The 23,607-nt window shown below is 55.1% G+C and overlaps 4 protein-coding genes across 4 annotated transcripts; 2 read left to right on the forward strand and 2 right to left on the reverse strand.

The window, feature by feature from the left end:
• Positions 1-1,554: 1,554 nt before the first annotated feature.
• On the forward strand, positions 1,555-7,399 carry NCS54_00054300 (Hypothetical protein; the record flags this gene model as incomplete). The annotated part of the gene is made up of 2 exons (XM_053146193.1): positions 1,555-2,037; positions 2,093-7,399. 2 exons carry the CDS (start codon positions 1,555-1,557, stop codon positions 7,397-7,399), a joined length of 5,790 nt encoding a protein of 1,929 aa, XP_053002168.1.
• Positions 7,400-11,471: 4,072 nt separating this feature from the next.
• NCS54_00054400 (MFS domain-containing protein) lies at positions 11,472-13,539 on the forward strand (the record flags this gene model as incomplete). Its single annotated transcript, XM_053146194.1, has 2 exons — positions 11,472-11,978; positions 12,037-13,539. 2 exons carry the CDS (start codon positions 11,472-11,474, stop codon positions 13,537-13,539), a joined length of 2,010 nt encoding a protein of 669 aa, XP_053002169.1.
• A 715-nt stretch (positions 13,540-14,254) lies between these two features.
• On the reverse strand, positions 14,255-17,929 carry NCS54_00054500 (Hypothetical protein; the record flags this gene model as incomplete). Its single annotated transcript, XM_053146195.1, has 4 exons — positions 14,255-16,681; positions 16,733-17,373; positions 17,452-17,547; positions 17,698-17,929. 4 exons carry the CDS (start codon positions 17,927-17,929, stop codon positions 14,255-14,257), a joined length of 3,396 nt encoding a protein of 1,131 aa, XP_053002170.1.
• Positions 17,930-21,747: 3,818 nt separating this feature from the next.
• NCS54_00054600 (Hypothetical protein) lies at positions 21,748-23,133 on the reverse strand (the record flags this gene model as incomplete). Its single annotated transcript, XM_053146196.1, has 2 exons — positions 21,748-22,260; positions 22,312-23,133. The coding sequence occupies 2 exons, from the start codon at positions 23,131-23,133 to the stop codon at positions 21,748-21,750; spliced, it is 1,335 nt and encodes a 444-aa protein (XP_053002171.1).
• Between the last annotated feature and the right edge of the window lie 474 nt (positions 23,134-23,607).

A 23,607-nucleotide genomic window follows, 5' to 3' on the forward strand; every position in this document is an offset into this window, starting at 1 on the left:
CTACCCAGACCCAGCAGCAGCAGCAGCCCCAAGATACAAGCACAGAGTAGGGTGAGACTGTTGCAGTATTGGTGCCATTGGGTCGTCGATTGGTGGGGGAGAGTGCAGATGCGGCCACAGAAGGCGGAGAGGGGGAGAAACCAGAAGGGATCATCAGTTTTTTGCACTCCCTCGTGTTTCCGTCCTGCAGCCCCGACGAGGCACCTGATGGCAAAACCTTTTCCTGTCAGGCCCTTTGACGGAGCAGATCGTAGCTGCGCTTCCTTCCCGTGGTGTATGTAATGTACTGTACTGTATGCTGTAGCACATTGCACATGAGATGGTTCCATCCACGGGTTAGGGAGCCTAGGCGTCGACCATTTGGGCATGGAATCTCGATCATCACGGACAAAGAAGTCCTCTTACAGTGCGTGAGGCACGTGGGGGGTGAAGCAAAGCCTCGTCCTTCTGCGCTGTCCCTTCTCCTCTGATGGAACCTCTCTTGCATTGGACAATAGAATCAAGAAGAATCCTCAGGGTTGCGAGCAAGTGTTGAGGTTAATAACAGAAAAGACAAAAACAAACATGGGAAGGGGAAGGGGGAGGGGGTTGGGTAAACATCGGGGTCCTGTCTGTCGTGTCCTGGGCCCATTCTCTTGTTGTCTGAAACGTTGACACGATGGAGAAACACTGCCGCAGAAACCAGCGTTGGCGAAAATAGCGACCGAAAAAAAAAAAAATAGAAAAAAAAAATCTCAACTGGCTGATGGAGATTCCTTGGGTGCAGTGCTAACGGATCCATGGCCTGGAACGATAAGTGACAAAGCACGCATCTTACACAGCCTGGGCAAGCGCTGCAAAAGGTGCCCGCAACACTGCAGCTCAGCACAACTAGGAGCTAGCCCCCCGGTGGTGGTGGGCGGTGATTGGCTTATGCGCCTTCCTTCCCCGCTTATTGTATCATGAGAGGAAGGAACGCGAGCATCGTGAGGCGCCTTGGTCTGAACTTTGTCTCTCTCCCCCTTCGAAGGCTTAAACGGCGACTTTGACCCAGGCTCTTGAGCGTCTCGGACAAACAAATACTCGAACCGACTCGTGCGGATTCCACCATAGTCGACAAGTCCATCCCGAACGATCCCCATCCCCGTCCCGTCGAGTAACGAGGCCAATTCGTCCTGCCTGTGCCCGAGCAAGGTACCCACGTCGTCCGTTTGGTCGTCGCTCGTTCTCGGGTCCCATTCTACGCACACAAGACTCTCCTCGGCTCCAGACGCTTCAAAGACTGCCGCCAGCTCGCTCGATCGATTTTTCCACGGCCCAGGCCAAAAGCCTTTCCACAGCGTCAGCCCGAGTTCCCCCTCGCTGCCGGCCCTCAGTCATGTCTTCGAGTCTCGCGGGTCTGTAGTTCTGGCGCCCTTGCCAGACCCCGAGTCTCTCCCCACTTGTGCTTCTTGCTGGCTCACCAGCTGCCCTCACGCCGGGCACCCGGCCGAATATACCACGGCCGACGACAACCACGAAACGCCCAACACTGCCTCCTCCTCCGAATCGAGCAGTTACCATCTTTGAGACGCCATGGACTCTCCGTCGGGCGCCTCGCTGGCGCCCCCGGCCGTCGCCTCTCTGAGAGCACAACAAGCCACTGCTATGGAGAGATCTTTGAGCCAGGACATCCGGGAAGAACGCGAGGAGCTCCGTGAAGCCGCCGAGCAGACCCTAAACACCATCGTCGACCTCAATCTCGATGGCACCATCAAATGGGTCAGCCCGTCATGGACCGACGTTGTGGGGACACAGTTCGAGACCGTTAACGGCCTCCCCATCTCCGACTTGATAGTCAGCGACAACAAGAACGTCTTCACCGAAGTTGTCGAGTCTATGAAGAAGGATGATTCTCGAAGCCACCGAGTCCGTTTTACCGTTCAGCTTGGACCCCTCTCCAAGCTGCTCACAATCGACGACCTCCAAGATGACCCCGAGAACCAGCAGCCACAAACTGTCGACCTTGAAGCCCAGGGAATCATGGTCTATGACAGTGTTTCGGGTGGTGAGAGCCACGTAAGACGGACCCGGCCTTGCACTACTAATCATGCATACTAATAATTCCTCACAGATTATGTGGATGCTGCGTCCCTGGATCGCTCCTCGAGAGATCAAGATTGACCTTCCCAATGTCATTGTCAACTCACTAGGCTCTGGGGCTGAGGTTTTGGCAAGCTATCTGACTCAGCTTGCTGAGAGTGGCCTTGATGAGCCCGAGCAACAAGACCCCCCACCCCCGGTCCTCTGCCGCATTTGCGAGCGTCAGATTCCCCGTTGGTGGTTTGAGAAGCATACCGATCTCTGTCTTCAGGAGCATCGAGCTGAGATGGATGTACAGATGGCCCAGGAGAATTTGACTGAGCATCGGCACTCTATCGTTAAAGTTCTCGACGCCTTGGAGGCTCGTAAGAGTCGATCATTGGCTGGTGACCAATCCTCGCTCCCCATTGCCGAGTACAAGGGTCTGCCTATCGGGCCACCGCCTTCAACACAATCGTCGCCTGGCAGCTCCTTACCTCGATCAAGGGAGCGTTCTGGTGGTCTCGGGCATACTAGGGCACGCTCGTTCGCCGTTCGCCGACCCCAGGCCCGAATTGTCGAGCTCCTTATGGATCTCTGCGATACTGCCATTGAGATCAGCACTCCTGCCATTAAGGAGTCTTCGACACAACACAACAACGGCGAGTTCCGGACTCAGTCGCCTCAGTCCGAATCACGAATATCACAGGTTCTACAATGGCAATCCCCAAGTACAAACACGTTGGAGCAGGAGCAGGGCCTGGCTCTTCTGTGTGCTGATACGGAAAAGGTCGCTCGAAACAAGGTCGATGCAGTCTTTCGCCACAGGAAGATCATCGAATATGCCGAGCGTATTCGAATCGAGCTGGCGTGTCTCGTCCAGGACTGCATTGACGAAGCACTGAGGAAGGCAGCTCGTATTGCCGCCGGTGACCTGACAGATTCCACTGAGGAGGGAGAAGAACTGGGCCCGGAAGAGTACGACCAATGCGAAGTGTGTGATGAAGACGTCGTCGTCGAGAACGACGAGGAGACTTTACCCGAGACTCTACCCCCTCAGCCTAACCCTCCCCAGTCTGTTGCATCCGAGCCTCGCGAGAATGAGAACTTTGCCGAGCCGTTGAATAGCCCGTCTGCACTGGCTACAGCCCTCCGCCAGATGGACATCTCCGACAGGAAGAATCGTTCACGGCCGACTTCGTTCGTTGCGTCCACCAGATCCAGCAGCCCGAAAGAGTGCCCTACCCCAAGGTCCCATCTCGGTGGCTTAAGCAACCTAGGGGCCCAGGCGCGAGACACACGCAGAGACTCTCTTTACCTAGAAGGCGAACTTGTCGATAGTGAAGGGAGTTTCCGATCGTCATCGGTTGCATCTCGTAACGCCCCGAGGACCGAGTCCCCCATCTCCGAGTTTGGAGACCTTCGGCGTGCTGCAAGCACACGGAGACGTCACCGGAGAAGTCTCATTCTACCTGGCACTTCGTCTCCTCACCGCCAGGAATCCCCTTCCAGACCAGCTCAACCATCTTCCCCCTTGCGGATCAAGGCCCGGGGATTCCCCACGTCTCAAGAAGGAATGGTATCCCCAGAGGCTTCACCCATGCTTCCTGGAAGCGATTTCAGTTCCCCTGCCACGCATCCTCATAGACATCACAGAAGACAGTCGTCAGCAGCCATATCTGACTTTGTCATGAAACCACCACCTTCACCCCGTTTGGGCGCCGGTGCCCCTCCCCAGCCTCGTCCAACGCAGCCCTCAATCAAAGACTTTGAGATTATCAAGCCCATCAGCAAGGGCGCTTTCGGCAGCGTCTACCTTTCCAAGAAAAAGTCCACAGGGGAGTACTTTGCAATCAAGGTTCTCAAGAAGGCCGACATGGTTGCCAAGAACCAGGTCGGCAACGTCAAAGCCGAGCGTGCCATCATGATGTGGCAAGGAGAGAGTGACTTTGTTGCCAAGCTCTACTGGACATTCTCAAGCAAGGACTATCTCTATCTTGTGATGGAATATTTGAACGGCGGCGACTGCGCCTCGCTCATCAAAGTTCTTGGTGGGCTCCCTGAAGAATGGGTGAAGAAATATCTTGGCGAGGTGGTCTTGGGTGTCGAGCACCTCCATAGTCGCGGCATTATTCATCGTGACTTGAAGCCTGATAACCTCCTCATTGACCAGAAGGGCCACCTCAAGCTCACAGACTTTGGCCTTTCTCGTATGGGTTTGGTTGGCCGACAGAAGCGGGCGTTGAATAGTGAGAACTCGGACGGGACACCAGACTTGCTGAAGCAAGGGCCCTTTGCTCGATCTACGTCTATCGCATCCTCAAGATCTACTTCTCTTGACTTGCATGGGCCTGCTCATTCGCCCAGCGCAACGCCCCAGATGACCCCAGAGGTTGGCAGCTTGGGGCAGCCGTCCTATTTCAACCTCACCCAGGAGCCACGTCGAGTGTCGGGCACCCATCGAAGTGACAGTGGCGGCAGTGAGACACTTGCGCACATGGTTACCAACTTCTCCTTGAACGATTCCGAGATCGCCTCTCAGCCCAATAGTATAAAATCGCCTCTGGATGAGGAAGTTATTGCCCAAGGATCACCGGACTTGCCACCGAGCGTAAATGCGAGAATCAGTATGGACAGCCATACCAGGAATTCCCTCCCACCATCCAACATGATGCCCCCTCCAATGGCCTTGTTCAACCCCGAAGATACCAACCGACGCTTCGTGGGTACGCCAGACTACCTGGCCCCGGAAACCATCAAAGGTGACAAGCAGGACGAAACTAGTGATTGGTGGTCTGTTGGTTGCATTCTCTTTGAGTTTCTCTACGGTTTCCCCCCCTTCCATGCTAGCGAGGCTGAGGAAGTCTTTGAGAACATCCTGGCGCGAAAGATTCAATGGCCAGACGAGGATGAGTGCGAGCTGGTGTCTGAGGAGGCCAAGGATCTTATCAACAAGCTGTTGTGTATGGAACCCCACCAGCGGTTGGGCTCTAATCGCGAGGACAAGTTTCAGTCTGGCGGCGAAGAAATCCGGAAGCATCCCTGGTTCGATGAAGTAAACTGGGACACGCTTCTTGAGGATGAGGCTCAGTTTGTGCCTCAGCCAGAGAACCCTGAGGATACGGAGTACTTTGATGCCAGAGGTGCAGTCTTGCAGTCTTTTGCGGAGGAGATGGAGGACCAGACATCACCACCATCTTCAACTGCCGGCTCCGAGTATGCTGAGCGCCCTCATGACGCATTGTCACGAGTTCGGTCGCAGGTCAACTCGATCAGTCGGAAGCTCATGCCGCTGCATATCCCTCCTCATGTACGCGACCTCAAGTCGAGGCGCCTGAGTGAACCAGTAGCGATGGACGACTTTGGATCATTTTCATTCAAGAATCTTCCTGTGCTAGAGAAGGCCAACAAGGATGTCATCCAAAAGCTGCGAGCCGAGGCTCTCGCCGCGCAGAGCAAGCAGACCTCCGTTAGCCCCGGAGCTGCAAGCAGCGTGATATCTCCTGCACCTTCACTCGAAGGCAGCCCCGTGATGTCGAACCCTATCTCAAGGACCATTTCCAATGCCAAGGCGACAACCCGAGCACAGTCGCCATCTGGCTTCACAAACGCCTCTCCAAGCCGGGCCTCTCAGCCATCATCCCCCTTGCTCGTCTCATTTGTGGCTGGACAAGGGACGGATGGGCGACGAAAGGCGTCAAGCAACTCCTCAAGCCTCTCTCACCAATCGACAGCGGCATCTCTACAGGCCAGCTCCGCATTTGAGATTCCCAAGGTGCCACCGAGTTTGCAAAAGGCTGCTACCACGGTTGCAGCAACAACCTCGTCCCCTGCCAAGGGCCGTGGAACAGCGCCACCTCCCCTATCCCTATCGCCTCAGAAGTCCATCTCAACACCACGGCAGTCAAGCAATTCGTCGGCAGGACGATCGAGGTCACTTACAGTGGGCTCACAGTCCCAAGACGGCAGTCCCGTTGCGACAGACATTTTGCATCATCATCGCAACCGCAGAAGCCAGGTGTTCGACATGTCTCCGTCTTCGTCAGACAATGAGGGCGAGAAGCACAACGCCCTGCTCAGGGTACAGCGACGCAGACAGAGCTCAAGGCGACTATCTCAGATTGCTTTTGACGCCGGACCTACCTTCCGGCCATTGGATGTCTTGATCTGCGAGGATCATCCAGTGTCACGTATGGTCATGGAGAAGCTACTGGAGAAGCTTCGATGCCGAACCATATCCGTACCAAACGGGTCCGAGGCAGTCCGTTACTCGATGAGCGAGATCAAGTTCGATGTGATCTTCCTCGAGTATCAGTTGCCACAGATCAACGGAGCCGACGTAGCACGGATGATCCGGGAGACAAAGAATGCCAACTCGCACACGCCAATCGTTGCCATTACGGCATATCTCAAGGAGCTTCAGGCGCCTCACTACTTTGACTCACTGATTGAGAAGCCCATCAGCTCATCGAAGCTGACGGAAGTGCTTCGAGGGCTATGCCAATGGCGACCTGAATCCCCAGGACAAGGTTCATCTCTTGGCATGGTCCGACCGGTGCCCATGGGGATCAGGAAAGCCAATGCACGCGTAGAGGACAGCCCAACGTCGGGCTCATCCATCTTCGCGGGACGCCTTGGGACAGCGATGATGTCGAGCCGTGAAGATTCGATCAGCTCGTCCCTGTTTGGCGACTCGGAATCAGTGACGACAGATGAAGTGCCAGTCGTCATCAGCCGCAAGGCAACGAACGACTGGGACGAAGGGGGTCTGAACATCACAACTGATGGCGACATGATTGAGGTATCGAGGAAGGCAATGCCCCAACTTCTAGCGCAGCAGTCAGCACCGGCACAAATGGAGCACCGACCACGAGCTAGCGATAAGCTTAAGGGAAAGAGGGACGGATCGGAGCAAAGAGCGCTAGATGGTACCGAGTCTGCCGATGATGAGGACGAGGAACTCGGGAGCGGAAGGGAGAAATCGCTCGCACGCAACAGCCAGCAGATCCTGGGCAAGACAAACCTCCCCAGTTCTAAGCTGGGAATCGAGATGATGCGAGCAAACAGCCACGATAGCTTGACGATGGGATCAGAGAGCACTCCCGAGGCTGTGACACAAGTTGTGACGACGCCATCCAAGGAGATGGAGATGGGACTACTCGACGGTGGAGTGCTTGCGCCAGAAGCGACAGCACAGACACCACCTGAGGGGGGATCCAAGAAGGAAGGGGAGATAGACGGAAGCGACAAGGACGGGGCTGACAGCGTGGACGCTACACCCCGGCCGTTGACGACGGCGCGGGTGGATGGCGACGGCGGTGAAGACGATGAGGCGACACCAAGACCGGCTGGGAGATGACGATCTCTCAGCAAGGTCGGGCAAGGCAAGGCGACGCAGCAGCTGTAACATGTTAGAAGCGGGGCATGTTGCAGTATTTTGGCATGGAAGATGATGGATGTTTCTGTTGTTGCTGCCCGTTATTTCTTGAAATTTCCTTTGTATCTACGAAATGCAGCGTGGCGTTTGAGCGGAGACAACTGAGCCAAGTTGAAGAAGAGCTGAGTGGATGGATGGACATGGAGGCTGTCTCATTTAAGCGCAAGAAATTGTGCGGGGAAGCGAGAGAAGGAGATGAGATGAGAGAGCAAGGGCATGGATGCAGGCGAACAGACTGAACTCGCACAAGACATTCAAAGAGTGAGTGATTGCATCCTCCGGTAAAGGGAAGGGCATTGGAGTTTCTTGACTTTAGTTGTCTCGTCATTGCTAGGGAGAGTTGAAGATGATGCATGCATGGGCAGAAGACTTGGACAATCAAACTCACAAAACAAAAAAGGGACAAAAAAAAGAAGAAGAAAAAGGCACGTCATTGGGACACAGATATGTCTCATCAAGAGTGATTGCAAGGAATATGGGAGTTGTCGTGATAGGGGTTTGGTGGGTCTTTTGATGGCGATGGTGGCTCAGAGTGACGAGGAGGGAGTCGGCGGATCAGCACAACGTCAGGGTTTCCTTGACGGCGACCTTGTTCGTTGCTGTATCACTCTTGCTGCTCATTCACGTCTCGTTGGGCCGCCTCGCTCTGCCCAAGGTACATGCGATGGATTACATGTTGTGTTGTACTAGAGATTCCAAACAAGCAAGATACAAACCTCGATGCATGATCCCTGCCGGGTGTCGTAACCTAAGTGAGCCTGATACAGAGACACGACGCATGTTTGGCTGGCGTCTTGTAAGCATAAACCTGAGCCAATCTATCTCTAAATCTGGAGATGGGGAAGAGTGTAGCCGGAAGGATCCGGTCGGGCGAGGCCGGCGAGGGGAGGGGGCCGAGACTGATGCTGACGAAACAAGGACATGTTGGAAGAGAGTAGTACTGTATATGGGATGGATTATCAAACAGAAAAGGTAGAGAGAAATTGACATGGATCTTCTTGTTGGAGCGGACGTACGAGATCGGCCGAGAGAGAGAAGTCAGAGCAGAGACGAGACTAGCCAAGTTGGCTATAGTAGCAACCAGCAAGCCATGTATAGGCCTAGACTTGGCGATAAACTAACAAGCTACTGTAGGTAGCGTAGCAAGCGAGCTCAAGAGCCGAGGGACGAAAAAAAATATCCACGCATCCAATGTCACTGTTGCTGCTGTGGCTGCGAGGCGTCTTGCTGTCGAACCGGGCCGGGCTTGAAAGAGGTGGGTGATGGTGACTAAATTTCGACTCAAACCCCGGGTGGAAAAAGAGGCTGGCAGCAGCAGGACAAGCAAGTGTGGAGAGAAGCAGGCGGCCTTCATTCGCTGGATGAAGCATGCATGGTGTTATGGTTATTCCAAAGCAGCAGGGTCCGCCGTTGGGGCGGGAAGGAGAGGAGAGGAGAGGAGAGGAGAGGAGAGGGGGGGACCTTTTGATGGTCTCAAAGGTTGATTCGTGAGAGGGAGTGAGGGGATAAGCAAGCGAGCATCCAGCTGGGGGATCCCATGAGTTGAAGTAGCAGCGGGGGGAACCTTGGATGAATGGGCTGGTTGGCTGATATCCAAGGCCACAGAGTCATTACCCGCTCACTGGTGGTGTGTGTATTATCTGACGTGAATTGCTGTGTGTTGCAACCAACAAAGACAATTGACAGAAATGGACACCGAGCTCAAGCACGATCAAGCTGAATACTGTCACTCATGCGAGTCAATTCCGCGCGTGTCGCATGGCGCGTCTTGCGTGTGAGTGCGAGGCTTGTGAGGCTTGCATCGGCGACGGGTACGTAATGGGTTTTACAGGGTAGGCATCTGTAGGCGGGCAGGCAAGCACTGCGGGATTACTTGAATTGCCGTGTCTAGATGAGTTGTACGAGTGGGACACGGAGGTTGACCGTTCACGGGGGGAGGCCATCGTGAGGCGGACTTGACGGTGAGGACAAGCTTTTCTACAACGGTTGCTTCAGGATGAGCCATTGATCACGTTAGGGCAAGATCTACTACGCAGCTGATTTAGAGTAGCAATTTAGCACCAAGAATTGGGTTGTGTGTGTGAGAGACGAAAAAAAAAAAAGTGTGGTGCCGTCGTCGCAGGGTCCTCGTGTCGTATCCTGTCGTTGAGTCGAGGTCTCGGGCGAGGAAAAGTGTCACACGACAAGTTTCCGCTTTGGGCCAAATGTCGTTGCAGCACGTGCATGAGGGACCCACCAGGAAAAAGCCCTGCAGAGGGAACCCCCGTTTTTTCCTCTTCAGCCAAAAATTCTTCCCCCTAGACCAGCCAATGTAGTGCAAGCAAGAGAGGGGGCGTTGCGGCTCCTAGAGGCGCCGAGACGGGAGATGGCGGTGGTCGACCTTGGCGTTCTGGGCAAAAACCGTCGTTAACCAGAGGACAGACGTGGGTGACATGAGAATCGTGATCCCGAAGATCCGAGAAAATGGGGTGCATAGGCCTCGATGCAAGAAACCATGGGCGTTCCTGTGTGTGTCCATGTCCCGGTGTCTGGATTAGGACACCGAAGGTGGGAAAAGGAAAAGAGAGGGAAAATGGAAGGTTTATGTATGTATGGATGAAACAAAAACCAGAGGGAGACGGGCCGTGATGGTGTGTGAGCGTCTTGCCATTTCAATGCAGACTCGGCATCTGAATGGTTACCTTCAGCAGTAAAGAGGGTCCCTCCTGGTCTGTGGGCGACGGATCTCAATGCCCATGGGATGTTTTTCGAGCAATGATCTTCCAGGAAACGGAGTCGGCCGAATGGTTCCTGCGGGTCTTGACTGTCGAGATGTGCCGTCCTACCCGAGTCTCGCAGTCGCGTGCCCAATTGCCCGGCCTGGACGCCAAGACTTCCAGCCTGTTAGCCATCCTCGTAGCCACACGTGCTGGTGGCTTAACAGCTCCGACGTCATTACTTGTACTTTTGCAGCCGCCTCTTGCCTTTTGGTCGCCGTGACTCTCCAAACTCTACGTACCTTGCAGACCGAGGCAAATGCTCGTGGTGGATAATAACATTAGAATCTGAAATGAAAAAAGAGAAACACGGCATCTTCTTCCCGTGAAGGTTTCCATCATCCCGCTCCTCGGTCTGTCTTTTTGGGACTCTCGTCGCCCATCGCGTCGCTCATTGCCGTGGGCTGTCTTGTCCTGTCAGGATCTAGCCTGGATCTCTCGGCGTTCGATGGAGGGAGGAGCGAGGGACCAGGGTGGGAAGGACCCATCCACCAATCCCTTCCTGTCCATCAAATCACCTTCTCAACACCAACCATCCATCCCACTCACTGTCTCTCTTTTTTCTGTCACTCTCGTGCAGCAACCCACGTCCGTCCCTCCATCATCCCTGGCTCGTCTTTTTTTTCCTTCCGCTCTCTTTTAGTCAGATCCGCTTTTTCTCCCGCCGTCCAAGCTTCAAGTCGGTGGTCCCTGAAGGCGAGGCGGCGATGTGCGTGGCCACGGCCATGGAAACACGGGAATCTTCCCACACGCCCCCCCTTCCCTTCCACCTTTTCACCCCCAAGCTTTCGACCCCAGAGATCGACTTTCGTCCACACGTTCTCCCACGAGGTTAATTTACGCATTCTTACTGGCTCACACTCTCTCACCATGTTTGACCGACGTCTGGAGCATCTCCATGCTCCAGGCGCACTCGACGCCGCCCAAGGTTCTGCTTCAAATACTGCCCGTCCTCGCCCCAATTCACGACTTGTTTCTCGCTTCTTCTCCAGAGCACAAGACATGATCAGCAGAGGCATCGAGTCCTTGATTTGACCTTGATCCGCCGTGAATTGCTTCTTCCAATTCGCCTCTCACACACTTCCTCTTTTGGTGTTTCCGTTTTCGGACTCCAACACCTCTCACTTATACATTCATATATAAACAGCCACAACCCACCACCGCCAAGAGATCACTCTCATTGAGCTTCGCCAATCGCCTACACACTCTGTCACAGGCACATCAAGCCTTTTACCAAAATGGTTCACGCCCGCCACGAAGCCGCCACCATCCCTGGCGAGATTCCCGTGCCCCACGGTCCTCCAGACAGCGACGACCCGGACGAGCCCATTGCTTATGCTACCGCCGATGAGCGCCGCATATTTAGCCATGTTACCCGTCCTGACGACTCATACAATGAGGACGGTGTCTACTGGGCCGATCTGCCTCTGTCCCAGCGCATGAGCTTCGTCCACAAGATTGACAAGCAAGCTGCCAGCGAGGAGGCCAGATCCGCCTGGAGCATGTTCAAGGAAGATCCTCTCTCTCCTCTCTCTTGGTATTTCCGCCATGCAGTCATTCCTGGTGCTGGTCTCGGTCTCGAGGGTTACGTCCTCTTCTCCATTGGTAACCTTGAGCCTCTCTTCAAGGCTGCCTGGCCTCAGTGCTGGAACAAGGACAAGGCCACCGAGTGCTCTCACAACTGGATTGCCAGTGTCACCTACCTCGAGATTATCGGTATCATGGTTGGTCAGGCTGTTGTTGGTGTAAGTCGCCTAAACTCACTCATATTTACACTTCCCATTGATACTAACTCTCTTACAGGTCATGGGTGATTGGGTCGGCCGACGCTGGGGTCTCATCCAGGATGCTGCCATCATGTTCATCGGTCTTCTCATGCTCACTGCCAGCTGGGGTCTCACCCTTCAGGGCTGGGTTATCTGCTACGCCTGGTCTCTCTTCTTCTACGGTTTCGGTGTCGGTGGCGAGTATCCCATCACTGCTACGTCGTCTCTCGAGGGTGCCTCCACCGACGGCAAGCTCTCTACTCGCGAGGATCGTCTGCACCGTGGCCGCCGTGTCACCACTGCCTTCCTGATGCAGGGTTGGGGCCAATTCGTCAACCAGGTCGTCCTCATTGTCCTCCTCGCCATCTTCAACAAGGGCCAGAGCTCGCCCCCTTACACAACCTCTGCTGCTCAATACACCTTCCGTCTCTCCTTCGCCTTCCCCGCCATCGGCACTCTCTGGCTTCTCTACTACCGTACCTACCGCATGCCCAACGCCTCCAAGCAGCTCTCTGAGGCCAAGAAGCGATCCAACGTTACCGGCTACGACCTGAACGCCCTCCGATACTGCTTCACCCACTTCGGTGGCCGTCTCCTTGCCACTGCCGGCACTTGGTTCTGCAACGATGTCTTCTTCTACGGCAACAAGCTCTTCCAGTCTCAGTTCATCAACGTCATCTCTGGCTCCAACCACACCATCTTCACCACCTGGACTTGGAACCTGGTCAACATCACTGTCTCCATGTGCGGATACTACCTTGCTTCGCTCCTCATTGACAACAAGATGTACGGTCGCAAGAACATGCAGCAGGTTGGCTTCCTCATGTGCTTCCTCATGTTCGTCATCCCCGCCTTCAAGTACGACTACTACACGAGCCCTGCCGGTATCCACGGCTTCCAGGCCATGTACTTCATCTCGTCCTTCTTCAACCAGTTCGGTCCCAACTCGGTCACCTTCCTCGTCGCCGGTGAGGTCTTCCCCACTCCCATCCGTGCCACCGCCCACGGCTTCTCCGCCTGCATCGGCAAGTCTGGTGCCCTCCTCGCCTCGGTCCTCTACAACTACATCGATGACCAGACCAAGTTCTACGTCGTCCCCTGGTTCGGTCTCGCTGGTATGCTCCTCACCTGGCTCTTCCTCCCCGACACCACCGGCCTCGACCTCAAGGAGCAGGAGCGCCGCTGGCACTACATCATCGAGGGCAAGGAGAGCGAGTACCATGGTGTCGCCGTCAACCCCGCCCACCTGTCTCTCTGGGAGCGCATGCGTGGTCTTGCTAAGCCCTACGACCCCGAGGCCGACTGGCGTGCCAAGATCGCTGACATGCGCGCCGAGTGGGAGCTGGTTCAGGCCAGCCGTGGTCCCAAGGACACTGAGGGTGCTGAGATGCCCGACGATGGCGAGTTCTCCCCCGAGATCCACGAATTCTTCAAGCGTTCCGCCCCCAAGAACCTTGGCCGTCGCGACAACTCCCTCATGGTCGACGAGTCCATGAACGAGAAGACGGCTCTGCCTTCTGAGGACTCCAGCTCCAAATAAATCCTCTCCTCTTCTCTCTAGTGATACCATTCATTCTCCACAAAACATCAAATCTCACATATACATTTACGCATATTCGGGGTAGCGAATGGTCTTTAGCATGGCATTGGCGTTGATTGCGATTAACACTGTTTCCTTGTTTTCCCTTTTCTGCCCATAAAGGGCTTGGCATACATGTTACTAAGTTAGTACGTTGCTGGTGGTGTTAGAGTTGAAAAAGATACCACGAGTATAGATACTATGGTTGACGTTGAGTTAATACATCAAAACTGAAATTACACGTGTGGTCTCTTGCTTTGGTTCCAGTGATGTTCAAGTGATATGCTCTGAAAGAGCCTTGATTCGTTAAATTCAAACACACTCAATGCCCAACTATGGATGGATATACATATGTAAAATAATCTTACAACTGAAGAAGAAAGAAGAAGTAATCAAGAGCGGCCGTTGTTGGCCAAAGTTTCCATGGTATCTAGAATCCAAATCCCGTTGTTCGGTGCGCCAGGCACTTTGTCTTTATGATCCTCATGTGTGTGTGTGTATAAACAAATAAAACAAAAAAAAAAAAAAAAAGTAAAATCGTCGTCCACTCCGTTCACTGTCCCGTTTCCTCAAAAAGAGTAGGTGGCCAAAACCGTGGCCTTGATCCCGGTGTCTCTCTATTCCTCAACGGGTTGCCTTTTTTTAGTCTGTAACTTGATTTTCGTATTTGATAATGTTATTGCTGTCGCGACTGCGGTCGACCCTGCTGACCTGATGTACTGGAAGATGGCACAATGACGCTCAAGACACAGTCGTCAAGATGCTCGTAAAAGTCTTGTGCCGTTCCGAAGCCAATCTTGCAAATCGAACACCTCGCTTTCGTCCCGGCCGGATCCTCGCCGCTGGGTAATCGATGACCACTGCTGTGACCCGTCTGGTCAACTTGATGAGCAGCAGTCAGGTGTCGTTTGAAGACATCGGCGCGCGTAAAGACTTTTTCGAAAGGGCTTCCGACACCAGGGCAGAAGGGGCAGACCATTGAACCGCGGTAGTGCGTCAGGGCATGTCGATTCTTGTCGTACTTGCGCGCAAATCCCTTTGTATGGTATTCGCATGTTACGATAGGGCACTTCTCGGGTCGTTCCTCCTGATGCGTGAGCATGTGGGAGGCGAGATCACGAAACTCGCGCCCACAGTCCGGATGAGGACACTTGGTCCTGTTTTCGGTAGGTCGGCGAGACGGGCTGGCTCGTTCGATCGGCATCGATGGTTCAACAGATGTCGAGACGCGTGGTCCTAAAACTGCGGCCGTCTGTAGCGGCGCTTCAGGGGCGAGTGATGCCCGTTGAGAGACGGAGTCTCTATAGTCAATGGGGGTCTGGAACTCCTCCATGTCATCCTCCCCACTAGATATATGTTCCTCGGTAACGTCGACAGATTGACGTACTTCGCGCATCCAGTCCTTCAAGACGCTCATGGATGGCCAATCACCACTAGCTTTACCAACTCGATGCGGTCGAAAGTGGGCACGGCGAAGATGCGCTGCCGCGTTGTAGTATGCGCCGTAGCGCTTTTGTGCCAGACATGCTTTGCAACGTGACAAGGGAATGATTGGCTGCGGCGAAGAAGGTATAGGGTTCTTGGGTTCTCTGCAAACCCATCGTTTGACTGTGGCCGAATGTTTGGCGTCCATGTGCCGTCGAAGCTCGTGATCGCCTCGGAAGCCATCTGGATGTTCGTTGCATTTGTCGCAGTACACGCGGCGCAAGGATGTTCGACGAGAAGAGGATCTGAGCCTTGACGGTGATATTGGCTCTCCAGACGGTCGTCGCGATTCGGTGGTTGGTGATATATCGTCCCCTACTGTGTGTCTGCGTGTCCGCCCTGGCACTTCAACTGGCGGCACAAACTGCCCTGGAGGATGCAACTCCGGTCTTGAACCAAGCGGTACGTAGTGCAGGCCCGAGCCTGAGGGACCTATAAATGGCGTCGAGGTTGGGAAGACTTGTCTGGACGGGGGCTCCAGTTGAGCCGGGGGTAAAAGACCAGATCCTGAAGGCCCCGAGTATCGTCTGGCTGGCATAACAAATCCGTTGAACCCATAGCTCGGAACTTCACCGGCTCCAAGCTTGAGGAGGAAGTCGAAACTCGAGTAGATGTGCTTTGGAAGCCAGGTTTCGCGGCGAACAACACGTGCTATGTGGTGGATGAGTGGTTCTTCCAGCTTGGCGCTGCTCGATAAAGCGTCGCTCGAGTTCGAGAATAGGGATACTAGAACCTGGTAAACAGTTCGAGCAACTTGATCAGAGGGCTCTGCTGGTCTTTGACCGTTAACTTTAGAGGAGCGCGCAATATCAACCAAGATTCTCTCCACGGCGCTGAATATGCAAAGTGAGATGAAAACTCCAAGCCATTGTTTTATGCCCATGGCTGCCGGGTTTGAGGTAGCAAAGTCAAACGAGACCAGAAAGCGTCGCGTGCATTCCCTGAGAAGCTGATTTCGTTCCGCAGAAGGACCACCTTCGATCGGAGGTCGGGGAGGAAGGTTATCTCCCTGGATAGTTGGGTTCGGTTGGGATGCATCGTAGAACAAGACTTCTCGAAGTAACTGTTTTGCCCGAAAGAGTGCCGAGTGCTTCACCTTTTCCTCCTCTCGCGACGTAGAGAGTTGACCGCTGATCGCCAGGAGCTCGAGAAGGTCGAAGGCAGCGCCGCGGAAACTTGAACTGGATTCGATGAGGCGCAAAACGGGAGGCATGGATGCTGCATCATGGAGATTCGGTTGTATGGCTCGAGTAGGACGTTCGTCCAGGTCCAACTCGCCATCCTGCCACCAAAACGTGTCCTGAAAGTCAAATCTCCAAGAAACAGTTCTTGGTGCTGTAACCAGAGTCGGATTCTGAGCTAGAATAAGGTCGTTGATGCTCCCTCGTCGTGGATTAGATGGTGTTATAGGCGTTTGAGGCTGCGTCCAAGCAAAAGAACCTGCAAGTGACCAGTCAAAAACAGACAACTTTGCCTCGTCCAGAAACCCCATACCTTGGAGTAGAACATCGGTCAGCGAAGTGACCGGCCCTCGGTAACAGCCTAGAACACGCCAGTGCGCCTCTGATTCGGATGATGGCGCTCCCACGCACCGTGAGCAGGGGTGATTCGCATCGCACTAGAGATGACATGAGCTTGCAAAACTAGCAAAGTAGTCAAGAGAACCTACTTGGCTATTGGCAGCTCGGCATCGGAGACAAGGTTCGTTGTTCCGTAAAAGGTTGAGTTCCCCAATCGATTGTAGGCGATGATGTCCAACACGAGCTCGTTTCAACGGAGGCAGCTGAGGATCAGGAACGGATTCCCCGCCGGTTCGCGGTAATGTTGGTTTAGGATCCGGAAATGTGAAGCCCAGGCCAGATTCTCTCCTTGTCGAAGCCGTAGAAGGGGTTGGAAAGGGGAGAGGAGGTAGGTTAGTCGTTACGAGAGTCGTCGGTGGTTGAATAGGTGGTAATCGGTCCCGCGGCAAGGGGACACTGCTGTTCTCTGGTCGTCGCTCGTTGGGTTGCAAAGAACCCCCAGGCTTTCTAAACAGTTCCGAGTCGCCCAGAGTTGTGTTGTTTGAGTGGAGTCGAAGATGGTTGTCACGGTCCTGCTGAGTTGAGAAGCCGTAGACATAGTGTATGCACTGATCGTGCCAGCATTTAAACGGCGCTGGCTTCAACCTGTCGAGGGCTGACGCAGAGCCTTGTGAAACCGAGGTGTGAGTTACTCGGTCATTGTGTGTAAAGTGATGTTCAAGCCATGAAGGGTATCCAGGTGGCAAAGGGACTGGCGGTGAGTTTGTCAAGATACTAGCGACGTCCATGTCTATACTGTTAGTCTCGTCCGTACTAGGGACTAGACTCGAACGAGAGCTCGAGAACAAAAGCCTAGTTGCCAACTCACTTTGTTGTATGCAGGCCGCTTCGAGGCACTCGCAACGATACTGGAGCGCCCGCGCCTCTTCAGCTTCAGAGAGACAGGGAATGCGTGACGCGATGCCTACGCGGAGAAACCATGATTAGGATATGCGCCAAAGGATTTGCCGGAGCAGGAGAGGAGATGCCGAGGAAAAGCGCCAATGCTGACGGTAGATAGGTAGGAAGGTAGACAGGTAGACAGCTAGGCACAGGGAGGCGGGACGAAACACACCGTGACGTTCGACAATAGTCTCGAGAGCGCGAAGTTTGTGCCGCAGCATGTCGACCTCGAGAGCGGCATTGAGAGTGACATGTTGACCTTGGTGTGCTGAAGTTGGTGCGACTGACCTCGGACCGGCGTCAAGGTCGACCTGAGCCTGAGGTTGCTGGCGATGGGCGGCGGCAAGATCAAGATGGGACTCCGGGTCGGATAGGCCCCGCGGAGTGCAGTCATCCCGGCTCATCTCTGGACCAGATCATCTCATCTCGTCCCGACTCGACTTTTCAATGCTGTCCTGTTGGGTTGTCCTGAACTGGTGAGCATGGCTGGTCGTGTCGTTTCGTTTCCCCCCCTTCGTTCGGCGACGAGTTCGCTGGCTGGTTACTGCGAGAGTCTGCCAGTAGCCATTTGTCGCCGGTCTGGTACACAACAGAAGGCGGGCAGCCGTCGGCCGATCAAGGAGACGGGAGGAGGAGGAGGTGTATGTACTGCAAGTACAGACAGGATAGTACTGTACTGGCCAGCACAGCACTGCGAGGGTGAGTGAGGAAGAGAATCGACTCGAATCGACGGCCCCCCGGACGAGCAATATCAGGATTGAATCCGGAGGCTCTCTCGTGGAGATGCTAAAAATCAAGGCGAATGAACGAGCCAAGATTTATCAGAGGGCACGAGCGCACGACATTGTGCTGGGTCCCCCGTGGCCCCGGCCATGTGTGAGAGAATCAGCGAGGGAGTGAGGGCAAAGAGTGAGCAAGGTGGGGCAGAGCTCCCCCGTCGCGGCAGATTTGGAGATAGTGCCGACAACGATGCGGTGCGGTCTCTGGGCCTGGATCCGTCTGGAGGCCCCCGTCCGACCAGGTATAAACCGCAGAGTTGCAAGGGGACCGCAGGGTACAGCACATTGGCATTGGCATTGGATTCGCGCGCAGGAGCTGCCCAGTCCTGTCCTGTCTGTCCTCGTCTGTCTGGCCATCCATCCATCGGCCATCGGCGGCAGGGCAGGCAGGGCAGGCAGGGTGAACATAGCATAAGAAAGTGAGAGGCCGTGTTTCTTGGCCGACGTTGACACAGTATGTTGCCCGCCGCTGACTGCGTTCACAGGCAGTGCGGATCCCAAGCCATGTCATCCTCTGTCGAGGTCTCCAAGGGCCTTAATCCCAATGACAGACAGCGGGGAGCCACCCACCAACCGGGTCCTGGTCAGAGCCACGAGTCCAGTCCAGTCAAGCCAGGCATGAGCACGATTCCAGCAACCATCCATGGAGCACTGCACTGCACCAACAGCAACCCTGCCTGCGCAAGCTGTTCGTCCCGTTCGCCCTGCTTGCCCAGCTCGCAAGCCCCCTCGCCCGCAGGCTCCGTCACAAGAGACCCTGTCATGGTAGCCTCGTCGGGGTATTAGCCCCGTCTCGGCCGTAACCCTGTCACGGAAGGTGGCCAAGGTAGCCGGGAGGAGGGTGAGAGCTGAGCGCCGTTTGGCACCGCCGTGCCGTCTCGTCTGCTACATTTGCCTGGGTCGCCTTTTTAGAGCCTGCAGGAACGGTAACTGGACCGACAAGGCGGAGCGTGGTGGTGCTGGGCTGGTGGTAGCTCGAGCCGTTGCCGTGGCTTGGGGTTCATGTTTCTTTTCCCGGTGTATTGTTGGTCCCTAGTGCGTGCGTGCTGGGCCGGTGTTTGATATTGCTTCTTTTTTTCCCTTCCTGCCTGTCAAGTCTCGCCGCCATGTCTCGCCGCAACGTGGACAGCTTCAGCACGCGCTCGGCCCTCAATCTCTCTCTCTCGACTTGCTGAGGGTTTTTCCAGTGGGGCCCGGTCTGGCGGTAAGAGATGGAACCCTTTGGCAAGGCGCCGGCAATGACCTCTGGGCGTAAGATTGGAGAGTCCTCAAGGGAAGGGGAGAGAGGTAAGTTAGTTGGCTGGCGGCTGGGACAATGTGGGATCAGAAGGAAAAAGAGGACTCGAAAAGTTCCGGCCGAAACCTTCGGGGTCATCTAGTCTGGCCTGTCACTGCAGACGCGTCTAAGCAAACCCAGATTCAGAAGCCGGAGCAACAGCGCGTGAACAGTGACAGCAAAGGGCCGCGCCAGCAGCAACGGCGGCGTCTGACCGGTGCCACCAGGTCTTGTCCTGTCTTGCCTTGTCTCGCCTTGCTTGCCCCTGCCATGGGCGCTACTGCAACTTGGAGCTCGTAGCGTGCTTCTGTCTGTATCCGTCTTCCAACGACACGGTCTTTCCCTGCATGTGGATGATCGGCTGCGACGTTGTGAGATCAGCGGAAATTTGGTTGGATTATGTATGGGATAATGGGTTCCTGGAGGGTGTGGTTTTTGCCGAGATGAGGCAAAATGAGTGAAAGAGATACTGTACCAGCCGCCGGGACAATCAAACCCAGGTCCATGGTTGAGCCCGGGAAGGAGCTGGAGGTGAGGGAAAAAGGTAACCCTTCCCTGCCCTGGTCGTTCTCTCCCATGCTCATGGATCAATATGGAGCTTGGATGGAGGTTGTCAGAACGGGAGGGGGGCCACCGAGCTTGGACTTGGGATGGAAGGAGCGTGGATGGGGACGAAAAAGGACCGTGCTCCTTCCCTGCTGGAACAGAGAGTTTGAAACCGGCGTCCTCAGCCAATGGGAGGGGCGGGAGCGACTGAACCCTTGACAGAGCACGTAGTGGGCAGCCGCTACCCTCGTGGCCCTGCACTCCGCCGGCCCTGGCACCTGCCTCAGAACCGTTGCGCTTTGGCCATCCCCGCTTCTTCACCGCGCGGTCGAAAGCCACCGAAATCCCGGTCGACCCTTCCTCATCTCGTTTTGTTCGAGGTGCGAGGCTAAAGAGGCCAGCCCTTGCGCAACACTGCCTGCATCTAGCATCTAGCACCTACATCAGTACATGCGTAAACCATGTACGTGTCTTTGGCTATAATGTCCCGATTCTCTTCGGAGCAAACAGCGCAATCTCGATGACCACCACGACTCAGAGGAAGCAAGGGAGAAGAGGAAAATCCTGCATCGCCCATCCCCAAACAGGAAGATGAATGGTCCCGTCTTCCCAGCCCGGCGGGCTGCATTACGTCGGCCGGGTGCCCCAGCTTGATGCAACACCAACCTACGGACCGAGCCAGCCACGTCCCTCGCCCTCCCACAAGCCACAGACACGTCCTTCTGTAGAAGCTCTAGCCAACCTCGGGCCAAGCCCCGGTTGGTCGTGTGGGTGTGATGGACGCAGGCTGCTTGCTTCTCTTGCTTGCAATTGAGAGTGATACAAGTCGTGGTTGGCCAATTCTGCTGTGGTTGATGAATCCATGCAACCAGAGGAACCTATGTAGTAGCCATGCAGCAAGCTGGCACTCGTCAGGCGACTTGTCGTGCTTTCAGCTCGTCAACCGGCCACCATCAAATCCACTTGACTCCCCTCGTCTCGGCAATCAAATCAATATGTATTAGGGATAATAGGTAATTTATATACCCGAGTCTACTTTCTTTCCCATGGTACTCGGTGTTTGTGTAGACAAGACAACTCGTTCATGGCATGCCCGCATGTTTGCATGTCGTAGCTGTAGCTCATGTTGAATGGCTTTCCCCCTCAGTGTGCCATTCCATAACCTGCTGTTGAGCTTTCTTTCTTTTTTTTGTATCATCATGACCCAATAGACGCAAACATGAACAGAAAAGAAAAGAAACGAAAAAAGAACTGACCCAGACCAAACAAGGGCGGAAGGGGTGGTAGGGCTGTTGCTTGTCACCACACCGGGGACGAAGGCGTGGAGGGAGGGAGGTATGAGGCGGAGGAGGTGAGGAAAGGGTTGATAAGAAAGGGAACAACGAGGCCGCCTGCTGAAGAAATGAGAAACCCGAACCGAGTAAAAGGAAAAAACACCCTCCCTGTAACTGTTTCCCATTGTATCCTGTTTCCACACTCCCGCTCGCTCACCCTGTCACCCATATTGACCGCTCTATTACCCTCTCGCTTACTGAATTACAGTAGCGAATTTCTATCACTTGCTCGGTCCCTGTGGTCATCTCGCGACCACGTCGTCTCTCGCGAGTCCTCGTCCATCGTCTTATTCGTTGTTACTCCACCACGTCTTCTCCCTTAGGGGCATCTCTTCACCCGCAGCCTTCCGGCTGCCGTCGTCCTCGGCCTTGTACGCCCAGTACTCACTCAACCGGAGCTCGGCGTACTGAGCGTAATCAAAGTCAATCTTGGAAATGACGGACTGGATCTGGGACCAGATGCCCCAGTAGAAACCCGGCACTCCTCGGTATGCGTCGACCTCGTCCATGAGCTTGCGCACCTCGGCCTCCTCGTCGACGTCCTCGCCGGTCAAGGAAAAGTACGTCTTGATGTACTCCTTCACGAATGCTAGCCGCTGGTCTTGTCTGGGCACTGCCGAGTAGTCACAGTCATATCCCGCCCACTCGGCAAAGTGGTTGGCCACATCAAAGGCTGCGGGCGAAGGAGTGGCATACTCATAGTCGATAAAGTCGACAGTAGGCGCCGCATCCCCGTCTCGGTGGATGATGACGTTTGCGCATAGCAAATCGCAATGCGCAAAGACGAGCTGCATTTTTCGCTTTAATTAGCCAATCTGTTAACCCCTGGGATCAGGCGCTTTGCAACATACCCCGTTCTTGCCAAGGCCAGGCCGTTGGCTCAACTTCTTGATCATGCCCTCCAGCTCCTGCTGAAGCAAGGCTTGCCTCTCGCGCTGAGCATCCGTGTCGGTCGGCAGGGCAAAGATCCACTTTTGCATGATCGTCCACATGTTGGGCGGGGGCTTCCCCGGAGCGGCGTTGTCAATCATGTCCTGCCGGGCCTTGGTTCCGTTGCCGTTTACGTGGCCGTTAACATGGTCAAGGCCGTTGCTGTTGCCGTTGACATGGCCGTTGACATGGCCGTTGGAGGTTCCGTTGGTGCTGGCGGTGCCGTTGACGTGCCTGTCGTCGCGGGCGTGGTTGGGGTCTGGCAGGCACGGCACCGTGGCATGCCACTGGGCAAGGCGTCGGGCAATGGCAGTCAGGATGAGAGGGTCACTGAGGTCCTGGGCACGGGCAGCTGTGCCCAGGATGTAGCGGTACAGCATGCCATTCTTGAAGCGGGCGAGCAGCTGCGTGGCGAGGCCGTGCCTCATGAGCAGCTCATGGTTCTCAGCCTCGCGCTCACGGTCGATGAGGATGGCAGTTCCATGACCGTAGGCGCGGAGCAGGATGGAGTCCTTGTCAACGTCGAGCTTAGACAGCCCGGGACGGCGGTTGACAGCCTTGAGCAGGGTGTTTGTGATGCCGTCAGTGAAGCGCACAAAGTCAACGTTGGAGTCCTCGCTTGCCCAGTCGGGCATGAGGGTCAGGATGAGTTTTCGTGCCGAGTTATCAGAATCATTATTGTCGTAGGCCAGGTCAAGGAAAGGCACATGGCCAAACTCGACGTTGGGCGGTGAGGCCGTCATGGTCACGCGAGAGCAGAGACAAGCGTCGACGAGCGAGAAAAAAGAGATGAAGATAAGCAACAGCAGGTCGCGAGATGACGATGCGACCAGAAGAAGTGATGATTAAGATGAAGGGGAGGTTAGAGGCGATGAGAATTGATACTCCGGCGATGAGAGTTGCTCAGGTCGTTGGCGTATGGATGTCCCAGGGGCTCAGTTCAGGGGCGGGATCCGGGGACGGGACAAGACCAGGACAGGACGGCCGGCGACGGTGGTGACAGACGGTGGAGAAAGGGGGCGCCGGAAGGAAACCAAGACTCGACAACGGAGGTGGAGGGAGGGGAGGGGGGAGAACGGGAGGGGTGGCAGCGGCCGGGGAGCGGAGAATTCGGGGAGGGCCGAGATGCGGATGTCGATATACGATGATGACAACGACGGCGATGGCGGAGGCCGAGATGGAGATGGAGACGGCGGAAGGTGAACGGGGGGCGCGGG

Source organism: Fusarium falciforme, chromosome 1 (genome assembly GCF_026873545.1).
Source record: "Fusarium falciforme chromosome 1, complete sequence".
NCBI lineage: Eukaryota > Fungi > Ascomycota > Sordariomycetes > Hypocreales > Nectriaceae > Fusarium > Fusarium falciforme.